The sequence below is a fragment of the Podarcis filfolensis genome (genome assembly GCF_964270895.1).
Source record: "Podarcis filfolensis genome assembly, chromosome: 4".
NCBI lineage: Eukaryota > Metazoa > Chordata > Lepidosauria > Squamata > Lacertidae > Podarcis > Podarcis filfolensis.
This window is the reverse complement of record NC_139607.1, coordinates 92,062,611-92,086,377: the sequence shown is the minus strand read 5'-3', so window position 1 is coordinate 92,086,377 and position 23,767 is coordinate 92,062,611. Positions and strand designations below refer to the sequence as shown.

At 45.1% G+C, this 23,767-nt stretch overlaps 1 protein-coding gene across 36 annotated transcripts in view; it reads right to left on the bottom strand.

The window, feature by feature from the left end:
- The window catches only part of DLG2 (discs large MAGUK scaffold protein 2), an 877,737-nt gene that overhangs the window by 231,097 nt on the left and 622,873 nt on the right, over positions 1 to 23,767 (bottom strand). For 34 of the 36 annotated variants that reach the window (XM_083609628.1, XM_083609598.1, XM_083609629.1 and 31 more), the window contains one exon: positions 15,794 to 15,918. In XM_083609628.1, the coding sequence (XP_083465754.1) occupies positions 15,794 to 15,918 (125 nt within the window). Of the gene's footprint in view, positions 1 to 3,766; positions 4,195 to 15,793; positions 15,919 to 23,767 lie in introns of those variants that run through there. The other 2 variants (XM_083609626.1, XM_083609625.1) reach the window with 2 other exon arrangements.

The following is a 23,767-nucleotide window of genomic DNA, read 5'->3' as shown; positions in this document are numbered from 1 at the left end:
GACTACAGTGGGGCAATTTGAGATATAAGTGCAGTTATTAAATGAGTTTTTCCAATAAACAAAACTGAACAACTTATTCTTCGAGAGTTGGCAAACTGCAGAAAGAGATTCCCTCCCATTCCCTCTTCTGGAATGTTGCTAATAAGTTTTTTATATGAAATAGATGTTTATTTGTTTTTAATTTAATGCAAGAAATCATTGGGGGATTTCATTTTGTTAATATTGTCCAGGAGCAGGGAATTTTTCCAACATTGTCTTACAGAAGCACCACACCATTTCCCACCTAAGATTTTCCCAGTCAGCACTGTTTTGCATCCTCCACAATGCCCCAGGCATAGCGTCATTTCTGGAGCATCGTGAGGGGTAATTTTAAAAATAAAATAAAAAATGGTTTCCACATTCCACAAAGCAGCTCTCAGCTTTTGAAAAGAACAAGAAAGAAGAAATCACCAGAATTTGCCTCCCTAAAATGTCCTATGAGTAATTTCAGCTCGGCTCTAGTTAAGACACTTCAACCACTCCCTCCCAGGGAGGCTGTTTAACACCCTCTTCTCCAGTTTGAACAGGATTTCTTCTTTCTTAAGCACTTGATGTGCACACCCATGGAGGCAAAATGCAGGAGGAGGGCAGTGAGCAGCTGAGATGGTTGAAGGAAGGCCACCACCTCTGCCTCTTGAGGGTGGGGTCTTAAAGAGCCATTTTGCCCATGCCTTGTCTTGCTTGGGAGTGAGTCAGTAGGAGGAGCCAATGTTGCGGCCCCACCCCACAAAAAACCCACCTTGCACAGATGGCATATATATTGATAGTCATGTTCATAATGAGCAGACAAGGAACATAGGAAGCTGCCTTATACAGAGTCATATCATTGATCCATCCCACTGTATTTTTGACAGTGCCTGGTAGTGGCTCTCCAGGGTTTTTCAAGACAGGGAACATTTCCCATCCCTCCCCAGAGATACTGGGGATTGAACCTGGGACTTCTACATGCAAGGCAGATGCTCTCCCACTGAGTTATGACCCCTCCCTCAATAAAGGAAGCTAGCTTATACTGACAGCATCTTAAAAAGCAGAGACATCACCTTGCCAACAAAGGCCCGTATAGTTAAAGCTATGGTTTTCCCAGTAGTGATGTATGGAAGTGAGAGCTGGACCATAAAGAAGGCTGATCACCGAAGAATTGATGCTTTTGAATTATGGTGCTGGAGGAGACTCTGAGAGTCCTATGGACTGCAAGAAGATCAAAGCTCTCCATTCTTAAGGAAATCAGCCCTGAGTGCTCACTGGAAGGACAGATCGTGAAGCTGAGGCTCCAATACTTTGGCCACCTCATGAGAAGAGAAGACTCCTGGAAAAGAACCCTGATGTTGGGAAAGATGAAGGGCACAAGGAGAAGGGGACGAAAGAGGATGAGATGGTTGGACAGTGTTCTCGAAGCTACCAGCATGAGTTTGACCAAACTGTGGGAGGCAGTGGAAGACAGGAGTGCCTGGCGTGCTCTGGTCCATGGGGTCACGAAGAGTTGGACACGACTAAACAACCACCTTATACTGAGTCAGACCATTAGTCATCTAACTCCATATGATCAACACTGCTTGGCAGTGGCTTGCCATAGTTTCACAGAATCAGAATCACAGGTTTGTAGAATTTCAAGGGACCACAACAGTCATCTAGTCCAACCCCATGAAATTCAGGAATCTTTCACCCAACCTGGGGCTTGAGCTCACAGCGCTGAGATTAAGAGTCTCGTGCTGAGCTATCCCTCATGGGACACTCCCAGCTCTAGCTGGAGATGCCAATAATTTGGACCTGGGCCTTTCTGCATGCAAAGCACTGAGTTACGTTCTACCACTAGGGAAATAAATCTCCTAGTGAAGCCACTACTGCAGTATAATCTTCTCATTGTAGTTGGATAGGGGTGGGGTTGGAATGGAGGGCTCATTTCTCCGGAATGAACAATGCATGATTAGAAATACTTCTTAGACGGCAGATATTGCAGATGCACAGCGAGTGGCAGCGGCAGCTTTGAGAAAGTACTTCCACTCCTATTCAGAAGATAATGAGCCTCACTAATAAAGCACACACTCTATGCAAAATGACGGAATTTTTCTTTTTTATTGACAAAGGAATTTCAGTTCAGCAGAGTGACTCATGATCTGCTATGCACTAACGCTAGAGGAGCAGGTAGAGTTAAGAGCTGAGGTATGGCATTCATTTCCTCCTCCCCAATCTTCCCGTCTAACCACAGCTGCCCCAAACAGTAATTTTGTCACTGTGCAGTGAATGCTAATCGTCACTGTCCATCTCAAGAGCTGAAGTTCAGGCTCAGCTACATTTGGCTCGAGTTCCAGATATTGGAAGACCTCTTTGCTTTAAAGGCACAGGACCGTTCCATGCATTACATGCAGCAAACCCAGGGTTGCCTCCAAGTGTACATTCCACAGGGAGCCCCAGCAATATCCCAGATTCCTGATACAAATACCTGATACACAACTGCAAGAGGCTGTGCTTCACATATCACCTAAATCTGGAGTGCACTATTTGGTATGAAGGCCGGCAATATCAACCTTGCCATGTGGGAAGCCCTTGCAGATGACCGCAGTGGCTGGAGACAGGCAGTCAGGTCATGTACAGGAGCATAGCTGTCAACGTTTTCCTCTTTTAAAGGGAAATTCCCTTATTCCGAATAGGATTCCTCGCAAGAAAAGGGAAAAGTTGACAGCTATGTACAGGAGTGACTAGAGGAGAAATAACCACTTGGCGGAACACAGAGGGAAGAAACACCATGGTACGGCCTAGGACCCTCGTACCTACAGGACCGCCTCTCCTGGTATGTCCCACAGAGGAATTTATGGTCTTCAAACAAAAACATCCTGAAGGTCCCAGGCCACAGAGAGGTTAGGCTGGCCTCAACTAGAGCCATGGCTTTTTCGGCTGTGGCTCCAATCTGGTGGAACGCTCTGTCACAAGAGACTAGGGCCCTGCGGGACTTGACATCTTTCCGCAGGGCCTGCAAGACAGAGCTGTTCCACCAGGCCTTTGGTCCGGGCACAGCCTGACTCCCTCCTTTGGCAATCTTCACAGAACTTTAGCTTAATGGTTGTCATCAATTTGAGTTGAATTAATTTTAGAATGTTGTATTATTTTATTGTTGTTAGCCGCCCTGAGCCCGGCTTCGGCTGAGGAGGGCGGGATATAAATAAAATTTATTATTTATTATTATTATACAACTGCAGAGGGACAACCAGATTCCCCAGATCATGAACCCCACCCCACCCCAAAGAAATCTGCTCCTTGGAAGGCTATAGAGCCCCTCTGGAGCAGATGGTGAGTGTAGAGGGAGAGAAGAGAAACCCAAAGTCCCATCGTACAAGCAGATTTTTATTATGCAAGTGAGCAGTCATTGCTGGATGTCATCCATAATTTCACAGTTTGCACATTTGTGTCAGTGAAACACAAAGAAGGAAACAGGCAGGTAGGTGTCAGTGAAACAGGTTGGTAAGAACCAGTATTGGGGACAGATTCAGCAGACACCAGAAAGCTATACACCAAGGGAGGGAGAACACAGTACTTTACACTCAGGTGCAAAGAATTAATAAGAAATGGCAGGCAGAGAGGAAGATGTCAGCAGGACCAGGGTGTGATGGCAGATTCCTGCCCCTCCTTCCCATTTGCAAGCAGCCAGGAGAGGAAGGCATCAATGTCCTTCCCGCTTTGCCTTTCCGGATCTGAGAAAAGACCAAAAGGTTTGAAAGAGGGCTCTACTTACTCCTTCCTCCTGGTCAAAGCAGTTGCTCTCTGTTCTCTGAGCTCTGGAGAATGCAAAGTACTCAAATCCTTCAGAGGAGTTTTCAAAGATGCTGCTCTGCATAGCAGGTGGGCAAGGGCAGCGACAAAACCTTGCACAGAACACAGGTCCCCTTCAGGTACAACTGAGGGAGGAGGAGGAGAGCCTCACTTTTCGTTTAAGAAGAGAATGCAGACGAAGAAAAAGAGCCCTTTTCGGTGTCTGCCACCTGTTAATCCAAGCCCCAGAAAAGCCGCTCGCAAACTACTCAAAGCAGGTTCGTGTTGATGCAGGAAAACCGGTTGCAACACATACCTCCCCAAAGGCCTAGTCCAAATTAGGAGTGTTGCAAGCAACTTTCATCTCGCTCTCCCTCGCTCTCTCTTAGTACTAGACACACACATGCACACTAACAAATTAAAGAGTCACAACAAGCCTGCCAGCCAAAGTTCCGCCCCTTTTTATTTTTCAAAAATAAGTTGGGAAGAGACATAATCACTCTGAAGCAAGAGGATTCTCCACCTTTCGAGAAGGTGGAGAAGGGAACTGAGAAAACTCACTTTGCAACCTCTTGTCGAAACATGCAAAAAACCAAAACAAAGCCACACCCTTCATTAGTGCATTTGTCAAAGCAAAACATGCCAAATTACAGCGTGCGGCAAGGAATGGGCACTTTGGGTCTCAGCAGCGAGGACGACCACACATTGTTACAAACTACAGAGGAAGGAGGTCTTTATGGACTTCCAACTGGTTTAAATTAGGGTGGAACATCTAGCAAAGGGGCAGGGGAGGGAAAAATCAGTTTCAGGAAGAATAATATGGAAACAGCGAAATAGCTTGTGCAAGGAAGAGGGGCAGCGCTTCTTTGTTGCTGCAAGTGGAACCAGGGAAGGAGACATAAGAAGATAAAAATGAACACATGATGATACCCAGCTCCACCTCTCTTTTAAATGGGAACCAGTGAGGGCAGTGAAGGTCCTGTGTGAGTGTCTGGAGATGGTTGGAGGATGGATGGCAGCTAACGGATTGAGGTTGAATCCTGACAGGATAGAAGTACTGTTCTTGGGGGACAGGGGGCGGGCTGGTGTGGAGGACTCCCTGGTCCTGAATGGGGTAACTGTGCCCCTGAAGGACCAGGTGTGCAGCCTGGGAGTCATCTTGGACTCACAGCTGTCAATGGAGGCGCAGGTCAATTCTGTGTCCAGGGCAGCTGTCTACCAGCTCCATCTGGTACACAGGTTGAGAACCTACCTGCCTGCAGTCTGTCTCACCAGAGTGGTGCATGCTCTAGTTATCTCTCGCTTGGACTACTGCAATGCGCTCTATGTGGGGCTACCTTTGAAGGTGACCCGGAAACTACAACTAATTCAGAATGCAGCAGCTAGACTGGTGACTGGCAGTTGCCACCGGGACCATTATAACACCGGTCTTGAAAGACCTACACTGGCTCCCAGTACGTTTCCGAGCACAATTCAAAGTGTTGGTGCTGACCTGTAAAGCCCTAAATGGCCTCGGCCCAGTATACCTGAAGGAGCGCCTCCACCCCCTCAACACTGAGGTCCAGCACCGAGGGCCTTCTGGTGGTTCCCACACTGCAAGAAGTGAGGTTACAGGGAACCAGGCAGAGGGCCTTCTCAGTAGTGGTGCCTGCCCTGTGGAACGCCCTCCCTTCAGATGTGAAGGAAATAAGCAGCTATCTTATCTTTAAAAGACATCTGAAGGCAGCCCTATTTAAGGAAGTTTTTAATGTTTAATGCTGTATTGTGTTTTTAACGTTTGATTGGGAGCTGCCCAGAGTGGCTGGGGAAACCCAGATAGATGGACGGGGTATAAATAAATAAATAAATAAATAAATTATTATTATTATTATTATTATTATTATTAACAACATACAAAAAGGTGTTAGATGAGGAAAAATTGCTTGCAAAAATGGATACGTTAGTCAAAACCGCAAACAAAAATGTTTATTAAGAGAAATCCATGCTAATATGCTGATAAATTTTCTTCAGGAATTCACTAAATGCTGCAGAAATGTGGAGAACTGAACTTAAGACTGCGGGGGGGGGGGGGATTTAGAACTGGGAGCACCAAAGTTGGCAGATCCTTCCACCCCTACGGACAACGGGGGTGGAATATGATGCCTGCAATTCCCTACACCACAACATCTTGTTGCTAGCCCAGTGGGTCCCCAATGCCCTGGACCACTTCAAAATTGCTGAGGGTCTTGGAGAAGCACTGTATGGATTCTCTGCCTGTTGTAGCAATTGCAACGTACCGTGCAAGATGCTGTACATTTTTAATGGATTTTTTTATTTCATCTTTTATTTCTTACATATGGCATATTTTTTCCCTACTGCAGTTTGAGTTCCACAGAGTTCAAATGGCAATATGATAAAATGCAATGTAAGAAATAAAAGAAGTTCGAATGCAATTCAGAATCAATAGGAGTATTTGATGTGACTGATGTTCCGTCTCCTGCCACACACCTACAGACGCGCTGCAGACAACCTGAATGAAGCTTGTTAACCACTGTTGGTACTGAATGGGAACTTCTGTGCTAAACTAGACACCACATATACCAGAGGGTGAAAAACTGTGACTTGTCGTTTGAATTGGTGGTGGTGATGGGGACGGGACAGTCTGTTGCGAAGTAAAATGACGAATGCAGTACACAAAGGTACAGAGCCTTCAGGGGCACATGGCAGGAGGAGTATGAGAATTGGGGTCCCTGTTTTCATGTCTGAACTATTTGAGAAGCAACTTTGCATCAAAAGGAGGAAATGGCAGCATTTGGAGCCATTGTATGCAATGGGACTGGATGTGTGACATTTCCTTCCCTGACTAATACAAAACTCAGCAAAGACCTTAATAGCTCCCCCTGCTCCACTCCTTCCAAATGATTACAGGGCTATTTAATCCTCATAATTGCTGTAGCAGAGCGCAGAGCCACTGATGAAACCATCATCTGGGTTAAGCCTCACAATACTGGTTTTGGATTCTGCAGCCTTCTTAAAACTCAGTGCAATTTCCCGGGAGATAGTAATCAACACATTTTGTAGACTGAAAAACAACAACAACAACCAGTGACTCGGGCTTTACTTGTCTTTAACTTTTACAGCTCCTGGCATGATAAATAATATTTCAGAACTAGCTATGGATTCAGCCCTTAAGGAAATCAGCCCTGAGTGCTCACTGGAAGGACAGATCCTGAAGCTGAGGCTCCAATACTTTGGCCACCTCATGAGAAGAGAAGACTCCCTGGAAAAGACCCTGATGTTGGGAAAGATGTTGGCACAAGGAGAAGGGGATGACAGAGGACGAGATGGTTGGACAGTGTTCTGGAAACCACCAGCATGAGTTTGACCAAACTGCGGGAGGCAGTGGAAGACAGGAGTGCCTGGCATGCTCTGGTCCATGGGGTCACGAAGAGTTGGTCACGACCAAACGACAACAACAATAGCTATGGATTTAGCTTCTGCCCTCAGTTCAAATGAGATTGGCTCAATTTAATCTGAGCTAAACCAGTCATCCCAGAAACACAAGAAGATCTGATCTGAACCTTACTGCCACTCAGGGCCGTCTTACCCATAGGTGCTAGGGGTGTGGGGCACCCGGGCAATGGGCTTTCAGGGGCGCCAGGCTGAGAGTTCAGGGCCCAAGAGTTGAGTCCGGGGAAGAGCCTGCCCATCAGTTGGAGCGCCGCTGTGGACTCTTCTGCTGTGGGCAGCTCTGCGCTGTGAGTTTGGGGGTTGACCGAGCCAATGAGATGCTGAGGTGGCCAGCCAGCTCTGCCCTCCTGCACGCCTGGGACTGGGGACCCGGGTCGCCGGGCAGATCTTTGCACCCTAGCGCTGCATATGCTTAAGACAGCCCTGCTGCCACTCATTGCCCTCTAAACCATCCTGGTCCTTCATTCACTGTCAAAGCTGGACCATGAACAACAGACTGTAATAGGGTCAGCATAAAACATTGCTCCTCTTGAGCCACAGTTGCCACCCGACTCTTCCTCTTCCCCACTACTGCTACCCTCTCCTCATTATATCAATTTATGTAATCTGGTGGCAGAAGCGGTAGCTTTTCTGCCTCTCCCCTGCTCCCCACTTTGTTCTAGGAAAGGCCAAGAGGGTCCAGAGTGAGTCATTCTGAGATAGGTGGCCAGGAAAGCACCTAGGAATACTTCTTAAATCCAAGGGGAAAGGTTTAGAGTTGACTTTGCTGCATTGGCTAGAAATGCTGTTTGAACTGAGAAAATAGTAACTTTAAACCTTCTTTCTGAGGTGAGTCAGGAACCATTTAACAAGCAGGCAAGGAGATGTGTAACCTCTTTTGTTCCTTAAGGGAGTATGTTATCATTATGTAAATGTACGCGCAGGAACTGATAAATCGACAGCTGGAGGATAATGGGAAAGGGGAATTTTAAAAAAATCAATAAAAATCAATAATTGTAAATTGAAAAAGAAAGAAAGAAAGGTTGACTTCCTTTGACCACTATACGGTTCCTGTAGGCTCATATCTTCGGTTGTCTGTAATCATTATAAACCTTGTGGAGAGACAAATTTTTACCTGTGGAGTTTTCAGCCTAAACTAAGCCAGTCATAGTTTGTGGAACAGAGCTTCTTCATATAATTTGTAAAGACATCCCATTCTCTCCTGATTTTTTCATTGGGTTCTGTTAATTTCTGTTAATTTCGCCAATTTCTTTCTTCTTCTCCCCCCCTTTAATTTTCTTTTAAATATATTTTCTTTTTACTTTTTTCTTTTCTATTTTTTATTCTTGTCTGCTTTTTGTATTTTTGGGTATATGTTAATTAAGGCAAAAATGTATGATCTGTATAAATGCATGTTTTTTTGTATGTATGTAACATGCACCGGTATATAGCAAATAAAAATAATTAAAAATAATAATAATTGTAAATTGAATATAAGGAATGCAATGTAAATTAGAAATAAATATGTAACATCAAGCAGCAATGGGGGGGAGTTGGGACACATCTAGGATGAAGAGTGGGAAGTCAACTTTTTGGGGAAATTGTATTAAATGATTTAATTTGGCACTGATTTGTTAAAAATTAGGAAAACTAATAAATATGATTGTGGGGGCATTTAACAAGCAGCAGAGCCAAAGGTCAGACCCATAGAACATATGAGGACATAAGAAGAGCCTATTGGATCAGGCCAATGGCCTATCTTGTCCACCATTTTGTTCTCACAGTGGCCAACCAGATTGTGCTGTGCCCAGGGGTAAACCCGAGCAACGCTGTCCAGATCCGGTCCCGAATCCAAGGGTTCCGTGAAGAGTCAGTCCAACAGGGTCAAGGCAGGAAACCAGGCTAGGTCAGGCACAGGGTCACAGGCAGGTTCTAGCAAACAGCAATGTTGCTCCCACAACCTGGGGCGGGGTCTGACAGCCTTTTATCTCTGTCGGGGTAATGGCCGGTCCTGATCCCCCGGTGACTCACCTCCCTGTCTCGCCCGAAGGTGAGCACTCCTCCTGCGAGTTCTCAGGTCTCTCCTTCTCTCAGACCTTAGTCTCTGCATCTTGGGAGATGTCGGTGGGTTACTAGACCCAGAGGCCGCCTCAGCCTCTCCTGACCCAGCTGGTAGTGGAGCAGCTGTAAGTGATGGCCCAGCTGAAGGCAATGAGGTAATCCCCGCATCTGGAGCCAGGGCAGGCTCAGGCCCTTGACTTGGCCCAGCTGGTGCTTGTTGCAGGGGAACCTGTGCAGACTGGGGCTCTTCAGAATCAGGCCCCAGACATCAGTGTGATGGCCTGGGACTCAGGCTCGGACTTGGAACCAGAGGAGTCTCAGTCCGCACTGGATCCTCTGCCTCAGGCGACATCAGAACCGATGTCGCCTGAGGCAGAGGATCCAGTGCGGACTGAGACTCCTCTGGTTCCAAGTCCGAGCCTGAGTCCCAGGCCATCACACTGATGCCTCTGGTAAGCCCATAAGCAGGACCCAAGTACTCTCCCCTCCTGCAGTTTCCAGCAAATGGTATTCAGAAGCATGCTTGAGGCTCTGTCATGGCTAGCAGCCACTGATAAGACTTAACCTCCATGATAATCCTCTTTCAAAGCCATCCAAGTTGGTGGCTGTCATTGCCTCCTGGGGGAGCAAGCTCCATAGTTTAACTATGTGCTAAATGAAAAAGTACTTTCTATTACTCATCATGAATCTTACGAGGAGCAAGTCATGACACTGGAGCATAAAAAAGCAACATGAAGCCTTCTCGAATTCCTTGCCGCCCATAAAGACCTAGTGGCTAGCATGGGTGGGCAGAGTCAATCTGGGGCCTGGAGGAACCTCAGTGAGAAGCTTCCACCTGCAGATTAAAGTTTGTTCTCAATAGATCTCTCTCCCCTGAGCTCCCATCCGCCCAGGTCCAGCCAGTATTCTGAGGAGCACATTAGTGTCTTTCTCCAGATTGGTGCTCCCTGTGAAATGTGACTGGAAGGGGTTCAGGAGGAGAATGAATGAAGAGCCCATGTTCTTGGCCGTACAAGGGCAAAGAGAAAAAGCGGAACGCGTTGCTTCTCTCTCCATCAGATATGGTTATCAGCTTGCAATTAAAAGAAGCAGCATTTGGCCCAGTGTAACGGATGCCTCAAGTGCCTATTTACGAAGCATTTGGATTTATTTTCGTTCCTAGCTCATGCACAGCACTCTGGACATGTTCCAAATATCCCCCTTATGAACTTCAGAAACACTTCCACTGCTGAGTTGGTGCCAGGACCATTACTCTTCTGTTAGCAGCAAAAGAAAACAAAAACAAAAAAAAAATGTGCCCAGAAATCCGAAATGATCTAACTTAATGAGCTCATAAACTTCCTAACATAAAGCAAGCAACATACACAATCTGTTAATGGAGGCTCTAATTTACCGCTGCCTGCAAAACAAGCATGTTGTTTTTTTAATAGGGTGAAGGTCTCCTTTCTTTATTAACTTGCAGCTAAATTATGCACTGAGCAAACAGCATTGCCAGAGATCTGCAAACACACACACACACACACACACACGAGATTTGCATAGCTACCGGCCCTGAGCTGGTAAGCATTTTGGAATAATATATAGACTGCACACAAATCCCCACAAGGTCACATAATGTTCAGTCTGCAGTTGTAAGAAATTGATATGTTAGTGTGGCAGCACCTACACTTGGAACTCCCTGTGTACAGTGGTAGCTCGGGTTAAGTACTTAATTCGTTCCGGAGGTCCGTTCTTAACCTGAAACTGTTCTTAATCTGAAGCACCACTTTAGCTAATGGGGCCTCCTGCTGCTGCCGCGCCACCGGAACACGATTTCTGTTCTCATCCTGAAGCAAAGTTCTTAACCTGAAGCACTATTTCTGGGTTAGCGGAGTCTGTAACCTGAAGCGTATGTAACCCAAGGTACCACTGTATTGACATTGGGTAGGTGGCTACATTACTCTTTTTGACACCTGCTAAAAACGTTTTTGTTCAGACAAGCCTATCTGGATATGTAGAAGGTTGGTGTGTGGTTTAATCATCTTAGTTCATGCTTCTTGAGAACACGGACATTTTGGACTTAGAAGGTTTTAACAATGTTTTTGGGTGGCATGCATATTTGCGGTACGACAAGGTTAAAGCACATAAAGCATTTAAAAACCATATTGTCAGGAAAGCATTGTTCAATGTCTGGATAAGATACAAAGACTTATTGGAAAATAAAACTCCAAGGTGGTTGTCACCAATGGAAGCGAAGGCTCAGAAAAAGCTCAGTATGGAGGCCAAATGGCCGAAATATTGGGAAATATTGGAACAAGAAGGAGATAAATTGAAATTGCAGAGTTTTGAGAAATTAAAAGATAAAGTGCGAGACTGGCTTCATTATTATCAAATAAGAGAGGCCTATAATTTGGACAAAAAAATTGGCTTCCAGGTGGAAAAATCAAAATTGGAAACAGAATTGTTAGATCCCAAAACTAAGATACTTTCAAGAATGTATAACTTGCTGTTGAAATGGAATACGCAGGATGAAATGGTTAAATCTGCTATGATTAAATGGGCACAAGATATTGGTCATAACATTATGTTTGTGGACTGGGAACAGTTGTGGACCACCGGTATGAAATTTATGGCATGTAATGCCTTAAGAGAGAATATTATGAAAATGATATACAGGTGGTACATGACACCAGTCAAGCTTGCAAAAATATATCATTTGCCCGATAACAAATGTTGGAAATGTAAAGAAAATGAAGGGTACATTCTTTCACCTTTGGTGGACGTGCCCAAAGATTAAGGCTTTCTGGGAGATGATCTATAATGAAATGAAAAAGGTATTTAAATATACCTTTCTGAAGAAACCAGAGGCCTTTCTCCTGGGCACAGTCGGCCAATTGGTGCCAAAGAAGGATAGAACTTTCTTCATGTATGCAACAACAGCAGCAAGAATACTCATTGCAAAGTATTGGAAGGCACAAGATTTACCCACCCTGGAAGAGTGGCAGATGAAGGTGATGGACTATATGGAATTAGCGGAAATGACTGGCAGAATCCGAGACCTGGGAGAAGAGTTGGTGGAAGAAGATTGGAAGAAATTTAAAGACTATCTTCAGAAACATTGTAAAATTAATGAATGTTAAAAATGATGTTGGATTGAAAATAAGAGGCACTAGCAACAAAGTTAGTGAAAATATGCAAAAATGAGTTGATAAGGGATGAAAATATAGAGCTATAATATGTTAAGATATAGAGTTAAGATAAACGAAAGAGGGTAATGATTTGCTGATCTGATTATTGAAATGGGAATACAAAAAGGGGAGGTGTGAGGAAGTCAAGGAAACAAGCTAATGAGTTTAAAGTTATAAAAAATGGGTTTGTTTTTAATTCTTTTGTATCTATTTGTGTGTTTTTTCTTGTACTCTGTATGTGTATCTTTCTTTTTTCTCTTTTATGTAATTTTGTATGTTTCTTGTTTTTTTTCTTCTTTTTTTCTTTTTGGTATTTTGCAAATTTATGTTTTTGTAAAATTTTAATAAATATATATTTTTTAAAAATAATCATCTTAGTTCATCCCATTTTTTAAATAGTTGTTTTCAACTGCTTTTATTGTTTTAGTCTCAAATGTCATTGGACATGCTTTAGACACTCTGCAGTGGCTAGCATGCCGACAGATTTCATGCACTTCTGTCAAAAGGAAAGAAAAATATCATAATTTCTTTATTTCTCAGTTCAAAGTGACTTCAAGATGCAAGCTGGTCACAGGTCAAGCATTAAAAAAGTCTAAACAAAAAAATTTTTTTTCTTTCCAGTAGCACCTTAAAGACCAACTAAGTTAGTTCTTGGTATGAGCTTTCGTGTGCATGCACACTTCGTCAGATACACAGTGTATCTGACGAAGTGTGCATGCACACGAAAGCTCATACCAAGAACTAACTTAGTTGGTCTTTAAGGTGCTACTGGAAAGAAAAAAATTTTTTTTGTTTTGACTATGGCAGACCAACACGGCTACCTATCTGTAATTAAAAAAGTCTGTTCAAGATAATAATAAAAAAGATCTAGTCCTAACTTGAAATCAGTTATTCTACAAGGGGGGTCTGCAACAAAATGTTGCATCCCGGAGCTCTATTCTATGATCCCAGCCAGCCATCCCCTGTTCCAGAATACTTATTTCCCTTCCCCTTGGATTCTGCCCCAGACCACTCAGTCAACATTCCATTGCTAATGAGCATTCCCAGTCCTGATTGGGTTGTTTGGCGGTTCCTACACATAGGGTTTTCTCCCCCTAAAGACTTTTGTACTGCAGCAAACTTTGGGCTTTCCCAGAGGCTCCTTATAGCTCCCCCTTGTACATGGACTGCATCAGATTGGCTACATTAAGACCCATGCTTAGGAGGACGAGGTTTCCATTAGTTTATAGGACTGATCACAGCCAGATTTCTGAAATCCTATGCGTCGCAAACACAGCTTAAACCCACCAGTGACCACAATTAGCTCCTCCACAGATTCCTGTTCCAAATGGCTGAGTCATATTAACTGAGTGGTTCTATCGTAAAGTTTACGGTTGCTGCACAATATGTTTCTTTCAAACAGATTGCTTTTGTCAAGGAGGAATCTCGCAATCTTACAAGAGATTGAGTGAGTCGCTATAAAGGATGGCAATGATGGAAAATTGATCTCCTTGCTTTACCCTGGCAATCAATTCAGCTGCACAGTTTCTTTCTTTTTTAAGAAAGAAAAACCCAACAAAGAAAAAAAGACAGGCAGAGCAAAGATTACACAGTTGGGAAGAGAATTAGATGTATTTTTCTTCATTATATCTTTAGCTCCATTCAATAAACTTAAGGCTAGATTTTTAGTTGCATGTTAAACTGGCAGGAGGCTGTAAAACGACTACAGCAGCAGAAACCCAAGCAAAATCTGGTGGTCAATTTGAGTTTTGGCTGGTTCAGAGAAAGTGATGCTGTGCTTGGGTCCTCAACCTGTCCCCAGTCAGCCCTCACCTGCCTGCCTTCTTAAATTACAATCAGTCCAGGGTGTGGCACTGCATGTTCTTTCCTTATTTCCATCGGAAGCAGTGACAGAAAGTAGTGTTGTTGATTTCTAGGGCTTGAGGACAAGGGATGTGTGGGCAAGGTTTTCAATAGGAGCAACAGGACATCAGATCTAACAACAACCTGTGAGATTGGTTAACAAGCAGGGGTGCTTCTGTTGTTGGCATCCATCTGTCTCAAAAGACAATGGAGTGTGCCTTCAGGGGTGAAGTCAAACTGGACCACTCAACATTGAAGTGGTCTCTCTGGCGTGCAAGTCTGAGCAGTGTGCATGGAGGTCCTGGGCTGGCCAGACAACAAGACTCCCCTCTTGACTGAAGGAATGGGTTTCCTAAACCCAAAACTGACTGTGCAGGCAGTTTGAAACTGCACCAAAATCCCTATTTTTCCTTAGCTAAAATGCTTTAACTTGAGCTCTTGAGCCAAAAACCCAGCTGTATAAACAAGTGCTCAGAGCCCTCTCCTTTATCAGTTTGTGATGGCAAGGATGGCCTTGACTGTACCAGTAGAACAGGGAAGGCACGTCTGTGCCTTATCTTATATCCTGACCACAAAGACGCACAGACCTAGTCTGGGAACAGTGCCAGAGGGTGTTCTTGGAGATGGTGACCTCTTGCTCCAAGATAAGAATAGGAACAGGAAGATCCTTTTATGGTCAGAAGTATAGGAAGGAATACCCTTTTATGGTTAAGAGTGACGAAGCAGGAACATCTGTGATGTCAACCTTCGTGTACAAGCTGACGTGGCTGGATTCCTGGGGAAGGGGGAGAGGGTGCCTGGAGGATATATATACTGCATTAAATTTCTCTTTCTTTGGACTTGCTGTGGACTGACCACGCAAGTGCCTTTCTGCTGTTCCGGAGAGCAGAAATAAAGAACTCTTTCTCTGAACCAACCCTCGGTGTCATTTGACTTCCTTCCTCCTGTCCGGGAGCAACGCAGACCCAGTCGGTGAACTCCAATAAGGCTACATGACCTCACTGATGTGGTCCAAAGGAGAGCAGAGCCATGTATTTGACACCAGCTTGGATGCAGGAGTTGCCAGAAGGAGGCATACAGGGCAGCATCCAACCGTCTTAGGGACTCCACTTAGGATTTATTTGGGGTTTACTCCTTAGCCCTTTCTTCCTCTAAAGATGTCCCGCAAGGCAGGGGAGTTTTAGGATCAGTGTTTTCCTTCTCCTATAAGGGCTACCTTTCCAGGTTGATGAGCCCTATCTGCCCCTTACTTCAATGCTTCAATGCACAAGTAATGCATAAAACAGATGTGGGAAAATAATGCATTTTCAAGGGTCCTGCAGAAAAGCCCTTACTTTTACCCCTTGTAGAACTCAGGGAGGAGGAGGAGAAAAAGGATAAACCTAGAATTAGTTGACTTCATCATTGGCTCAAGCCTTTTCAACCTCCCTTCCTGCAACACCACCAGGCTTTCCCCCCAGGACAGACCCAAATATTGGACACCCATTTAGACAACAAATGCATAAGTTTACCTGAGTCTTCCATCCTCTGCTGCAGCTCCTCCTGGTATAATCTTAGTAATAAATATCCCAGGATCATCCCCAATGTGTGGGTTGTCTGTTCCTCCAGCAATGCTGAAACCCAGGCCAGAATTTCCCTAAAGAAAATAACAAGGACGGGGTGAGGGGAGAAGAAAAGAAAATTATTGTCTGTTATAGGAGGACGATCGTTCTCAACCAGCGAAGGCTGGTCCAAGTGGGGTGCTGTACCATCAACTCTAATCTGACCTGAGCCGACCTCCACCTGCCAGCCTCCCTGCTTACAACAAACCCAGGGGGCGTCGCAGCCTGTTGCCTTTGTCCATTAAGAATATATAATTCTTTTTATATATAAAAATAATTAGTTAGCTCTGCCTGTCTTTGTCTCTGGCTCCACCTACTGTTTGGGCTCCTGCCCTACTAGTCCCAATGGGCACCAGCCAACCTTAGCCTCAACTACACAAATATGACTGTTAACTTAAAACATTAGATGCAAAGTGCCTGCCTGTATAAAAGCAAAGCTTGCGGGGTGGCGGTGGGAAATGGCACTCAGCCTTGCAATCCAAACACCAGTAAATTTCAGAGGGAAGAGCAGACTCTGCCCACAGAATTTTAAGTGCTGTGTTATCGATTCACTCCCCATTTGCTAAAGAGCTATGCTGCCTTGGCAGAAGATGCCTTTAACGCACACCACTTTAACAACCCAAGCTTATTTTGTCATTGCAAAACATCCCCTCTCTTTACTAAGATAAATGGCATCTCTTCAATGCTATTTTCAAAAGCTTCCTAAAGAAAAGAAAGAAATCCTCAACAGTTTGCTAAATTGCTTTGGTTACAATAAATGCTCCTTTGAAGAGACATGGTAGAATTCCACAGGGACCTCAGCTTCCTATATGGCTTGAGCTGAGGACTTCAGTTGGAGTTGGTGACGGGTTGGAAAAATGGGCACCTATATCCCTGAAGGGTTGGGGAAATGCCCTGTGGAATGTCGCTGAAGGGTTGGGGAAATGGGCACCTATGTCCCTGAAGGGTTGGGGAAATGGGCACCTATGTCCCTGAAGGGTTGGGGAAATGGGCACCTATGTCGCTGAAGGGTTGGGGAAATGGGCACCTATGTCCCCAAAGGGTTGGGGAAATGGGACCTATGTCCCTGAAGGGTTGGGGAAATGGGCACCTATGTCCCTGAAGGGTCCTGCTGCTGCACCTTGCTGGTCCTTCAAACTTGCCTGTCATCTCAAACCAAATGAGTGGTGATATGATTAAGAATTCATCTCCATTCACTCACTTGGCACCTCTCTCTCTTTAGGCGACTGAGTGTTGGGCTCAGAGAAAGAGCAACCAGGGTGGGATGGGGGCTCAGTGAGGACATCTTGCTCAAAGTCCCCCCAATCATATAATTAGAGTTGGAAGGGACCCCAAGGGTCATCTAATTCAGCTCCTTACAATGCATGAATTCTGCCCCTGGGTTGGCTCAAAACACCAGTCTTCTGGTTAGCAGCATTTTTCATTGTGGTGGTTTTGTCCCTGCTTCTGAACTGAGAATGGTGGTGTCTTGGCATCACAAGCGGGGAGAGCAAAGTTGCAGTCTGGTCCTTTTTGCAGGCTGGTGGACTAGATGGACCTTTGGCCTTCTCTACAAGGGCTGTTCTTACATTCTTACTAGGGGTGTGCAATGGATTCTTATGAGTCCCAAGCCCAAACTTGACTTTCTAGGAGGGATATTTGGGTGTCAGGCTGAGACAGCCATGGATTGCTATGGGTCAGCTGGAATGTTGCTGAGCATTCTGGGGCTTTCACAGGGTGGAGCATCTGGCAGGAAAATCCACCAATAAGCTGAGGCCGACCTAACAACTGGCTGCATCTTCCCAGGAGAAGGTAAAAGCCTGACGCTACCTGGTTCTCCTTCCTGCCTCATGCTCCACCCCACAGAATTGCTGTGTCTGCTTAACAGCTGTTGACATGAGGCACTGATCCTGTGGGGTGCTCACTTGCATGAGCACCTTTGAAGGAGCACCCTGCAGAACTGAACTCCTGCCCCCCCGGTTAATAAGGGGGGAGATGCAGCATCTCCTCCCCCACCCCTCCCACCACAGCAACATATGTTTAATTAGGGGTTTTGCCCTAATTAAACATTAGCCCCACCCCTGAACTAATTCAGGACAAAAGTTGAGGTGCTGCAGGTGGTTCCTAACTGGGGGGCGGGGCATGATCAGAGCCGTGGGGTGGATATGGGGTGGGGGCTGTACACACCCTTCATCCTTATATGGCAAAATTCAGGTAGCAGTGAAAGCAGGGTCCTCTTTTGGCATTTTGCTGGCATGTATGTGATGGTGGCTGTTTTAATCACAACATTATCGTTTTTGTTTTAATTATTGCAAGGTTATAATTCATTTGCAAGTTATGATGCAGATTGGTGGGGGGAAGCAAGCCGTAAGCTTTTCCAGAGTGAATCATTGCCGTCTCCTAAAATTTCACTGGAACTGCGGGCCAGCAGCACTGTGAAGTCTATTCCATTGCTGTCCCCCTAGGGGCAACATTTCAAAGGAAAGGGTCAGCACCCTTTGCTGGCACTCCAAGATCCTGTAAATTGCTAGTAATTAATCCTCCTGGAAACCTTGACCCGAGCAACAGAGTCCATCAAAGCTGTTGCACTGGCTTGCTCCGCAGTTGAACACATCCGCCGACAAGGCATTGTTAGATCACACACACAAGCTTAGCCTTCTTTCTTCTTTGGATAAATTGGGGAACGTGAACACAAAGGTAATGGCAGAGTCGCTGCAGTCCTTGACGAAATAAATGGCACTGAGACAAACTAGAAAACAGCCCAAAATTTGAGTAGGGGCTGGAATTCAGGGTGTGCACATCAGGTGGAAGGCTGGGTGAGAAGGACAGGGCAGGAAGGAAAGCAGCGCTGGGCTCGCAGGGTACTGTGAGCTGTTGTGTCCTTCTCAAATGCCCTCCAGCTAGAGCGTGGTGTGAGAAGGATGCAACACGACACAGCAGGGTGTTGTGAGGAATGCACCCCCCAAAAAACTGCACCTGGGGCGACAGCCTGCCAGCCTCCCCACCCACTACACCTCTGCCCGCACTATTTCCCGGGCTCTGATCCGTCTTCCCTTGATGGTTTCCCAGCTGGTTCCTCCCACCATTCATTTGCGTCCAACCAGTCCATGACAATAACACATTTCAGAAGGTTTCCAACAAATTCTCGCATCCTTCCTCTGTGCTCCATCCTTGCTTCTAAGAGACCGTTTTTGTGTGTGAGGCACATGCAAAAGGGATCGTTCCATTCCATCACAGCGGGAGCCCTTTCCCCACCTCTAAGTAAATGCCATTGATCAAACAGATTGCAGTTCAGGGCCCAATGTTGTTGTTTATAAGGCTTTACATTTACAACGCACACTCCCTCTCCCCAATCAATTACTCAGCCTACTTCCTAAACGAGAGAAAAATCACCAAGGATTGGTCACGAAGGCACAAGCGGGGGTGGAAAGGACTGCTAAAAGTTGACTGCATTTGTGATAGACACCTTTCCTTAGGATGGGTGCTGGATAATGTGGCCCCTATGACAAAATGCAAGCTTTCAAGGGTGGCTGTGCAATGGTTTGTGTAATGCTTTGGAAAGTGCAAATTGTAACAGCCCCTCTTCAAATGTGAACTGGTTCAAATTTTTCCTTTATCCATAGTTACATCACCTGACAAAAATGCCTTTAAGTGTAGGTTTTGTCCCATTCCTCCTGTGGCCTTGAAGAACCCCCCCCCCCCCCCCGTTCAAAGCTATATTTAGTGGGTGTTTCTTGTGTGGAGAATTCCACTCCTTTCCCTTCATTCCCCTTCATAGCTGCTCTGAGCCTGGCCTTGGCTGGGGAGGGCGGGGTATAAATAAAAATTATTATTATTATTCACAAATGGAAGCCACCTCATTAAAACATCAGTCAGTTAAGAAGAGTACATGTGTGAGAGAAAATGTGAGGACGGTCTCTTCCACACTGGCAACAACAATAGGAAATCAGCCATGGTCTTTGACTAAATGTGTTTGCCTTTAGGTGCTGTGAAAGCAAAAAAATCAAAGTAGACAAGCACTGAAACTGAATGCTGATTGCATCTCAAAACTGTGTGGCTCAGATCCGAACAGCACTTAACATTTCTCTATGTACGTTACATTGCGGTCAATGCAACCAACTCAGGGGAGAAGGAGACTTTAATAGCCGCAGCAAACTGCTGAATAATCTCCATCATCAATGGCGCTTTAACTGCCTATTGAATCGTAGCTGTAACTTGCTCCATCCCTTGACTCTCATCCTTGCTCTATTAACATGATTTGAAAATGAATTTATTTTTACATGACTTTGAGAGCTTAGCTCCAAGGATTCTCGCTCTCAGTGTCTAATTGAACTTTTGCATTTTTTTAGATCAATAGGAGAGACATTGGCTTCCAGGGGACAGTTTACTGAAGTCATTTGTAATATTGATGGATTTCCCATACATAGCTTGGGAAATAAAAGCTGCATTATTGATGTGTTTCTTATGCATTGGCATATGTGTATATCTATAAAGAAACTGAGCAAGCATTTCTGCTATTAATACTCTACCCCTCTCAAACCAGCTTGATGTGCTCCTGAATCACTTGTTATTTTTAATGATGCTGCTTGACTTGGTTTAGCCAAGGATTACCTAATGGTTTCTTCAAAGAATTGTAGAACTGTAGAGTTGGAAGGGACCCCAAGGGTCATCTAGTCCAACCCCCAGCAATGCAGAAATCTCAGTTAAAGCATCTGTCAGGGAACTGACATCAGAGCTAGGAGTGGAGGCAAGGCTCCCGAGCGATGCCGGAGAAGGGCCCAGCAGGGAGAGAGGGGACTCATCGGCTGGGGAAGGAAATCAGCGTAACACCAGGGATAAAGGGGGGCGGATCGGGGAATCGGTGAGGGGGCTCCAGGACTCTTCGCCGGAGACCAGCGGGGAGAGCACAGGTCCTCCGCTACCCACACCCACCCTGCGCAGAAGACTTCCGCGCAGGGAAAGTAGGCGTAGACTTGGCGTCAAAGAAATTCTTTGCTGGAAGGAGTTCAAGAAATGCCCACTGACGGATTCTGCTAGTGACTGAAACAGCCCACGAAGTGAAGAGTATGGCTCAAACTTTGAACTTCTCCAACTTCTTTGCTGTGTTTAAAAATGCTTGGGGTTTTTTTAATACAGTGGTACCTCGGGTTACATACGCTTCAGGTTACATACGCTTCAGGTTACAGACTCCGCTAACCCAGAAATAGTGCTTCAGGATAAGAACTTTGCTTCAGGATGAGAACAGAAATTGTGCTCTGGTGGCACGGCAGCAGCAGGAGGCCCCATTAGCTAAAGTGGTGCTTCAGGTTAAGAACAGTTTCAGGTTAAGAACGGACCTCCGGAACGAATTAAGTACTTAACCCGAGCTACTACTGTACAATGTGTGCAAAAAGCATATACTCATGAAAATGTAACTGATTACAGTGGACGCTCGGGTTGTGAACGTGATCTGTGTGGGATGAACGTTTGCAACCCACAGTATTCGCAACCCACATCTGCGTGTCTGCGCGCAAGCGGGTTGCAACTTGGCGCTTCTGTGCATGCGCAACCACTGAAACCCAGAAGTAACCCATTCCGGTACTTCTGCATTTCAGCAGTCCGTAACCCCAAAAAAACAAAAACAAAAAACCCCCCGCAACCTGAAGCGTCTGTAACCCGAGGTATGACTGCATATTGGGAAGAACAACCTTGCAATGAACTAAACTTAAGGCTATAAAAAGTGGAAACTTGAGAGGAACTGAAATTTGTCCATCCCTATTGCTGTCCATGCATCAAGCGGAGGTGGGATGTCTGAAAAGAAAAAGCTGCTGTATCTGAATAGGTTCTTCCTGCGATTTGGAACCCTGCACAATCAGCTAGCCAGGTCTTGATTGTATGCTCTTCAGGCTCCAAGGAACACTTATATAAGCCAATTAGGACTCATTCGTGCTATATTCTGGCCCCCATCCTGCAATGTTCTTTGGAAGCTGAATGTGCACTCAGCAGCCTTCCTTGGCTCATAATTAGTACCAGTTAGACTTTTTAGAGTGCTCAGCACCTTGAGAGATCAAACTGCACCTCCCCCAGGTATACCAAACAGGCACTAGATATACCTACCTGCTGGTAGTTAAAGCACATTGCCCATCAGCTCAGCACAATCTTTAGGGTGGTAGGGGCATATTCTGGGCTGGGTTTTGTTTATGTTTAAAAAGTTCATCTTAAGTAAGTGTGCCTAGGGTTGCAGTTTAAGAAGAAGCATTCTTCCATTGTATGAGAGAAGAGAGAAGGTAGTGATCATGCAGGTTTTATCAGATGAACATAAGAAGAATCTGCTAGCCGTTGCTAGCCTTTCCTCTATGAATTTCCAAGTTGGTGGCCGTCACTGCCTGCCAGTACTCACATTAAAAATAATTACATTTTTTCTTCTTCCTTTCTTTTTCTAAAAAAACCCTGCTGCCTAAAAGTGGGCAACATTTTAGTTGATTAAGGCTTGGTTTTAAGTGATTAATCTAACTTAGAGGTGCCCTAGTTGTCCCAGTCAGCATGGCAAATGGTCAGGGATGATGGGAGTTGTAGTCCAACAACTTGCGGGTGCCACATTGGCTAGGACAGGAGATGAGGCCTATGAGGCAGGCATCCAGATGTTTTGGGACTAAAACTCCCATCATCCCTAGCTAACAGGACCAGTGGTCAGGGATGATGGGAACTGTAGTCCCAAAACAGCTGGAGGGCCAAGTTTGCCTATGCCTGCTCTAAGGAATAGAATTCTTGCTCTCTTCTCTTTGCTGGCAAATATTTGTTATTATTAGGAAGTCTTTTTTTACCTTACAGGGTTGATAATGCTTTGTTGACTTTTAGCCATTCTGCCTGCTTTGCTTATTTTACAGTTTACTCCATTTGATGTCATTGTTCTTTGTCATGTTTCTTCTGTTTGTTTGCAAGAAGCCACCAGGGACGTATAAAATGTATACAAGGGAAAAATGGATTGATCCGAGCTGCAATCCTATGCACGCTTCCCTAAAAGGAAGCCTCACCAAACCCAGTGGCCCTTGCTTCTGAGTAAATGAGCATAGGATTGCACTGTCACTAATCATACATCTGATGGCAACGATCCTTTAGGTGGTGACCTCTATTTTTATGCTTATGCCGTGAAGCACCATTTACATGAATGGTGTCGTAAAGCTCAACAATTTCTCTCTCTAAATTAAACATTTAAATAGCCTAGAATCACCCTCTTGTTCAGGGGTGAAGTGAGAGTAATTAATACTATGCCTCTCCAAACCAGGAATTAGCCGTACACCTGCAACTGTAAAATTGCAAGCAACCAAGCAGTGTGGAAAAAAGTAGGGCAGGCAATCAGTTGAAGGTAATCTCCTGGTACATTTGCAGTTGCAGCTGAGTGTCTTTGTGGCTGGTAGCAGAGAAATGAAGTATCAGCTGGATCCACTGCTAATTTCTTACCACTGAATACTATTCAAAAGGTCCATGGAATACTTTCCCTTAAAGGTCTGGGAAATATGCACAATCAGCAGATGAGTCATTTTCTTTTGTAACTTAATTTCATACATGTGTCCATCTCTCGTTATCTAACAATACAATCCTATATGGGTCTTTTATATACCCACCATTTCTGTAGGGTAAGTATGAATAGCATTGCACTCTAGGATTTTATTTTGTTGTTCAGTTGTTTAGTCGTGTCTGACTCTTTGTGACCGCATGGACCAGAGCACGCCAGGCACTCCTGTCTTCCACTGCCTTCCGCAGTTTGGTCAAACTCATGCTGGTAGCTTCAAGAACATTATCCATGTCCTCTGTCGTCCCCTTCTCCTTGTGCCCTCCATCTTTCCCAACATCAGGGTCTTTTCCAGGGAGTCTTCTCTTCTCATGAGGTGGCCAAAGTCTTGGATCTTCAGGATCTGTCCTTCC